Source organism: Meles meles, chromosome 6 (assembly GCF_922984935.1).
Source record: "Meles meles chromosome 6, mMelMel3.1 paternal haplotype, whole genome shotgun sequence".
NCBI lineage: Eukaryota > Metazoa > Chordata > Mammalia > Carnivora > Mustelidae > Meles > Meles meles.
The window spans coordinates 55,391,240-55,398,545 of NC_060071.1; the positions used below are offsets into that span (position 1 = coordinate 55,391,240).

Genomic DNA, 7,306 nt, shown 5'->3' on the forward strand with positions numbered 1-7,306 from the left:
CTTATTCCCTCTTTTTTAGGAAGAGACATGGAACATCTTGAAGGTATGTGATTTGCCTAAAATTGTGAATTTATTTATTGAGAGGCAGAATTTGAATAGATATTTTGTATAACTCAGGCTATTACTTCTCTTATAGTCCACGATGTCTTTGAATATCATCTGTTGATTTGGACTTCAGGCTATTCTAAACCTTATAATTAGAATGCTCTTTGTTAATTCATGTCTAGAAAATACAAGTAACATGAAAATCCAAGTATCTTGTTTGATATATATCCTTCTTGTGAAAAAAAAAGAGGATAGCCCATATATGATTATTTTTTACAATCTTATTAATACTATGGTAAATTCCTTATATTGCTATTACACAAAATGTTTGATTCAATTATTTGATGATCATATAGAACACATTATGAGAAGCAAGGAACAAAGATCTTTTCTTTTTCCGGGCCCCCCAAGAAATTCTACTTTGAATGAAGTGGAATTGAGATGAAGGGAAGAAAAAGCCTAAATATTCCCTAAACATGGTTTAGATAAAATGATTCAATATTATGATACCTCTCTTTAAGGGCCCCAAATCACACAACGATTATTATCCTAAGTGATACTTCCTAAAAATATATTCTTGCTGATCTTTAAACAAAAACTTATATGAAATTGTTGCAGATTGTTGCTGAAACTTCCCCTTATGAACAATGCTTAAATCTCTGAAGAATTTCATCCAAACTTTTGGACTTGTTGGAGGAAGTTAAGTTGAAAAAACATTTTCCTAACATATGAGGGTAAATATTCTATACTTGAAGGATTAGGAAATAATCCTCTTCATGTAATCCTGAGTTGCCAATGATTGATACTGATTTCTAGAGGTCTCTGAAAGTTATTTGTAATCATCTAGCTTACTGCTATCAAAAACAGAAGCAAGACAGCTATAGTTAGGCAGAATTCTTTATAAAACTGTGAAACAGGAAATATTTTTTTAGCATGTCTTCCTTTTTGTCTGCTCTCTAGATTCCTGTGGGCTCCAAGTACTACCCCAGCTACTCCAGACCTAAATTCAAACACTGCATTCAGCCTTCTCTCACCTCTATGAAGACAGTCCATCCTGGCTAAGGACACCCTCAGTCTATTTCCTTCTTATTTAAAAGTAAACTTTAAGATTCATCTCTACAGAGCCAGGTCTATTTTCTTAGATGTGGCAGTAACAACTGAATTCTTGCTAATAACTTGTTAATAACTATAAATTATAGGTTATATCCGCGTGATCCATTTCACCTTAGGTAAGTGAAAGTGCTTTGTTAGTAGCCTTACAAAGACCACACACTAGCATTTGTCTCTAGTGAGTGTTACATTTCTGATCAGGATTTGGAGAGGGTAAGGCAGTGGCAATGCAGGAAAACTTGTGAAAGATGGATCTTGATCTGAGAGTGTTTGCTGGCCTCTTGTAACCAATACTTTTACTTACTTCACTTAATCCACCAGTCATAATATCCAAGATAGAAGTAGTAGGAAAGATTTATTTGACAGAATTTCAAAAAGGAGGGACCTGAGGGCCACATAGTATAATCCTGTATGCATGCATTAATTTACTTTTAAAAACTATAAGAAATTAAAGATTGGTATTTAAAGAACACATCTACTACTTAGAAACTCCTTCTTGGATGAATCAGGTCATACTATCTTTGAGCATGTAAAATTATCAGAAAACACTGATTGAAACAACACATTATTTTATTATCTTTAAAGACTTTATTCATTTGACAGAGACAGCAAGAGAGCACAAGCATGGGGAACAGCAGAGGGAGAGGGAGAAGCAGGGAGCCTGACTTGGGACTTGATCCCAGAACCCTGGGATAGATGTTTAACTGACTGAGCCACCTGGGAAACCCTATTTTTTTAAATTTTACTTATTTATTGAGAGAGCATGTAGGAGTGTGGAGAGCAGGAGAAGGAGGGAGGGAGGGAGGGAGAGAGAGAGAGAGAGAGAAAGAATCCTCAAGCAGATTCTGCCCAGCATGTGGAGCCGTATGTGGGCTTGAGCCCATAACCCTGAGATCATGGCCTGAGCCAAAACCAAGAGTCAGATGCTTAACTGACTGGGTCACCCAGGTGTCCTTAACATAGTTGTTGTTGTTGTTTTAATAATTTTAAGAGCTTTATGTTTTCGCTTTTTACAGCAGTTTTACTTGGTATAAAAAGACAGCCTATTTTATTTATGCTAGAGGGATGAGTATTTCTAAGTGATCTCTCGGGAGGCAAGTTGCAAACCTAACTCTTCTATCACCAGTGCACAGCACAGTGCCCTGAGAGGGTGCACATGTACTTACTTACAGACCCAATCACCTTAAAAAGGAAGCATTTATAGAAAAACTAAAGAATTTCTATTTAGAGTACACTTATTTACAGTTTCTCTTGCTCCTCATGCTGGTTTCCTATGTCAAAAAACCCAGCTCTTGACTGAATCAATGCGCCTACTATTTTCCTCCATGGAAAACAGGGTCTTTTCTTTTTCTGGGCCCCCCCAAGAAGCCACTGGCATCAAAGCATAGAACTTTGCAGAAGATTTATTGGGAGGATGATTCCTGTGGTGATTTTCTCACATAAATGAATTATGTGTTTTATTTCAAAGTACCAAAAAGTCTTCTGCCACCCCTTTCTGCTGTAACTCTAGAAGGTCTCCCTGAGAGAGTCATTCACCATGCTTAATTTAAGGCTTTGCTATTTCCAATAGGACACATAGGAGCCCCTCTTTGTTGGTCTTATTGGGTATCATTTCCTTGTCTGCGTCTAGGCATTCATTAAAGGATTTGTGTCAAGGAGTCTGAGTCAGGTTGTTTCCCAGGGAGCATAGGCCATGCTGTGTACCTGGAGTTAACTCAAAAACTGGCTACCAAGAAATGATGAGGAAGGGAGAAACACCAAGAAGAATGTGGTGGCTTCTCAAAGACAAACTTACTCCACTGCGTAATTTTACCTCCAGCCTCTTCTGACTTCAGACTTTGCCGGTAGTCTCTTCTGAAAATCCATGAGCCATAGTTTTGATATAATTGGTGATAATATGTGAATTCTTTGGGGGAATTTCCAAGACAACTGGAGATTTGAAATATAGGGGTGAGCCCCTGAATTTGGTTCCTGAGAGTTAAAATTATTCATCACATGCCCTATCTTTATGTGTAAATCCTCCAGTGAAACTCAAGGAAACACTAGGCAATTGCAATTAGATTTAAGAAGACATTAATATAAAAAACTTCAAATAATTAGAAATCAGTAAAATAAAAGACACTCCCTTCGAAAGAAGTGATTCAGATGTAGAGAGAGACATTTCTTTACATTTCACATTTTCTTTTTCTTATTCACTATACAATGTTTCCAAGTTCTAGATAGCTTATGAAAGTATAATTAACATAAAAGGAAGAAAGTGTTGATAAAATAGAGTATATAATAACTGAACAACAAAAAAAGAAACTGTTTTTTCATGGTCTGGATTTCTTACTATGAATACTACTGTACAATATAACTATAATTTTTAAAAGCCTCAACAAATTAAATAAAATGTCAGGCATAATTTGATAATACATCTATAGCTATTAGCAACAATAGCTGAGGTTAATGAAACTTAACATCAGGGAAAAACTGAAAAGAACAAATGTACTCGATTCTTTCATAAAACAGAACTCCAGGAAGAGATGAGTCACAACTCTAGGAAGAGTTCCAATAAGCTCTAGATCTTTGGGTTTTGCTAGGTTTTGTGTTTTAGTTCATTTAATTTATAACTGAGCAGAGAAGGGAATAAGACCTAATCACTCAAGGAAATGATTTTGGCTATGAGTTCTCACACCATGTAATGGCTTCTCATTATCTCTTGAATTTTTTATTAATAAATTAAATACGCACAGAAGTACACCTGGCAGATTTTGCACATATTTTAAGTTTTCACAAAGCAAACACTTGTACCTATCAACCACATCAAGCAACAGAACATTACCAGCACTTCAGAAGCCCTTCCTGTCCCTATTCCCCTTCCAGGATAACCACTCCAGGAGCTTTTTAAATATCATATATCAGTATGACCTATTTTTGAACTTTATTTAGATAGGTTCATATAGTACACACACTTCTGTGTCTCACTTTTGGGATCAACATTGTTGATCCTATTTTCCTCTGTGTTAGCTATTCAAAAAATTGTTAGACTTTATTGTAAAAAATGATTCATATTTTGTCTCTGTAATTTCTTAGATTGGATTTCTATCATGTCAAGAAAATATTTAATATTTTCAATTTCATTTGTAAAGCAAGTAGCTTACATTCCTCAAATTCATATAACTGGATATACCAATGTCCAATATCTCAAAACTATCTCTTCCATCCCTCTTTATTACTGTTATTATGCTGCCTATATAATTTTTAATGATGCATGAAAATTCAGATACATAAATATAAGCAGAAAATGTAATCTCTAAGGAAGGATGTGAAACTGGGAAATGAAACCCATGCTTACTGATTGATCTCTGTTTCTCTCCTATTCAGGTAACAAGATAAGTTCCTCCCAAAGTCAATGAATGAGACAAATCATTCCCGGGTGACCGAGTTTGTGTTGCTGGGGCTCTCTAATTCGCGGGAGCTCCAGCCTTTCTTGTTTCTCATATTTTCACTACTTTACCTAGCAATACTTCTGGGAAACTTTCTTATCATCCTCACTGTAACCTCAGATTCCCGCCTTCATACCCCCATGTACTTTCTGCTTGCGAACCTCTCTTTTATAGATATATGTGTTGCCTCTTTTGCTACTCCCAAAATGATTGCAGACTTTCTGGTTGAGCACAAGACTATTTCCTTTGATGCCTGCCTGGCCCAGATTTTCTTTGTTCACCTTTTCACTGGCAGTGAAATGGTGCTCCTTGTATCCATGGCTTATGACCGTTATGTTGCTATATGCAAACCTCTCCACTACATGACAATAATGAGTCGCCGTGTGTGTATTATACTTGTTCTCATCTCCTGGCTTGTGGGGTTCATCCATACTACTAGCCAGTTGGCATTTACTGTTAACTTGCCTTTTTGTGGCCCAAATCAGGTAGACAGTTTTTTCTGTGACCTCCCTCTAGTGACAAAGCTAGCCTGCATAGACACTTATATTGTCAGCCTACTTATAGTTGCAGACAGTGGATTTCTTTCTATGAGCTCCTTTCTCCTCTTAGTTGTCTCCTACACTGTGATACTTATCACCGTCAGGAACCGCTCCTCTGCCAGCATGGCAAAGGCCCGCTCCACACTGACTGCTCATATCACCGTGGTCACACTGTTCTTTGGACCATGCATCTTCATCTACGTGTGGCCCTTCAGCAGTTATTCTGTTGACAAAGTCCTTGCTGTGTTTTACACCATCTTTACTCCCATCTTAAACCCAGTTATTTATACTCTAAGGAACAAAGAAGTGAAGGCAGCTATGTCAAAACTGAAGAGTCGGTACCTCAAGCCTGGTCAGGTTTCTACAGTCATAAGAAATGTTATTTTCTGGGAAACAAAGTAAACTTATACAATGTAACTACTGTAGCCTTGACTCTAGACAATTATAAATGGAATCACTATGATGTTCAAGTAGATCATTTTGACCAGAAGAAAGGGTAGATCAACTTGATTGAAAGAGTGATTATAATAATAAAACCCAAAGATTGGACCTTACTGATATTTAGAATCTCTAGCCTTATTTGTGTGTCCTATATCTATTTTGTACTTTTTTATTTAAAATTTTTTAATATACAGCCCCTGAATACATTGAGAAATGGCATTTACTCATATATAATAAATAAACTGTACCTCTTCCTCTCAAAACTCAGATGCCAGTTATGGAGTAATAGGTATATTTATCTATACAATAGAGAAAATAGATCTGTTTACATATACATGACATACCTAGATAAGACTGCATTTCACACAGTACTAGGTAAATAAACACATGAAGCCAATTCTATTATTGGTGTTAATGTTACAGTAACATGTAAAATAGCAAGGCTATCCAGCAAAGGCATTTATAGTCAACACTTTCACAAATCCTTCTTCAATGTTGCTTCTTAATACATATTATTCATGGAAACAACTAGCTGAATAAATTTATTCACCAGTGTGTGCTGCATTTAGTTGGGGGTAATTTCTGTTTATTTTTATAAACATATTTTATTTATTTGAGAGAGAGAGAGAGAGTCCAGCATGAGCAGCAAGAAAGGCAGAGGTAGAGAGAAGGAGAGAAGCAGAATCTCTGCTGAGCAGGGAACCCAAATTCAGGGCTAGTTCCCAGGCCTCAAGGATCATGACCTGACCCAAAGGCAAATGCTTAACCTAATGAGCTACCCAGGCACCCCTTAACTTATGTTTAATACTGATAAAATAACCTGGATAACTTCATCGATGAGTTCTTTACCACTTGTCATTTTGATTATGGGAGTCTGAAAACTCATATAAAACACATTCTCTCTCTATAGGTATTCATAATTCCTGTCTTTTCAGATAAGGCAGTTTTTTACATATTAATAGTTGGTAGAAATAATCATTTTCCTATGTGGACTTAGCTATAATTTTATTTTTATATTGCATAATGCAGGTCCAGAAAATGACAGAACCCTATTTCAAGAACTTTGGGGGTAGTGATGAAATGCCTCCTCCATGATCACTCATGAAAATAAGAATTTCTAGCAATCCTCATTATAGCTTATTTTAGACTTTCACTCTATTTTTATATTCACATTTTTCCTATATTTTTCTAGTGTATTCTATTTTAACAATCTGTTATAATGTTACCTGTTTTCTAGACTCCAATCTTTAGAATCTCCTAAAGGAATTCTACAACTATTATTACTGAAAGAAAAATTAAGTTCTCATTTTTGAACCAGAGGGTACTAATTTATTATTGACCTAAAGGCAAAAGCAATTCTAAGAGGGACATTTATAGTGATACAGGGCTACATACAGAAAATAAAAAATATCTCTGTGCTATTCCTTATGTTCCACATAGGAGTGAAATTTATGATAATTTTCTTCCTCTGCTTGACTTATTTCACTTAATATAATCCCCTTGGGGTTGGGGAGATTGAGTAACTGGATAATGGGTATTAAGGGGGGCACATGTTGTGATGAGCACTGGGTGTTATATGCAACTAATGAATCACTGAACACTACATCAAAAACCAATGATGTACTACATGTTGGCTAACTGAACATAGTAATAATAAGAAAAAAAAGGTAGAAAACCATCAAATAAACAATCTAGCCTTATACCTAAAAGAAGAACACTAAAGGCCAAAGTTAACAGAATAAA

The 7,306-nt window shown here is 35.9% G+C and overlaps 1 protein-coding gene across 1 annotated transcript; it reads left to right on the forward strand.

Annotated features, from left to right (window-relative positions):
• The first annotated feature begins 4,503 nt into the window (after positions 1-4,503).
• LOC123944302 (olfactory receptor 4K15) lies at positions 4,504-5,524 on the forward strand. Its single transcript, XM_046009271.1, has one exon. It carries the CDS (start codon positions 4,550-4,552, stop codon positions 5,522-5,524), a length of 975 nt encoding a protein of 324 aa, XP_045865227.1. The 5' UTR covers positions 4,504-4,549.
• Positions 5,525-7,306: the final 1,782 nt, after the last annotated feature.

Bases quoted from the DNA above. Each gene is read 5' to 3' on its own strand.
- LOC123944302 (XM_046009271.1), top strand. From the start codon at position 4,550: ATGAATGAGACAAATCATTCCCGGGTGACCGAGTTTGTGTTGCTGGGG.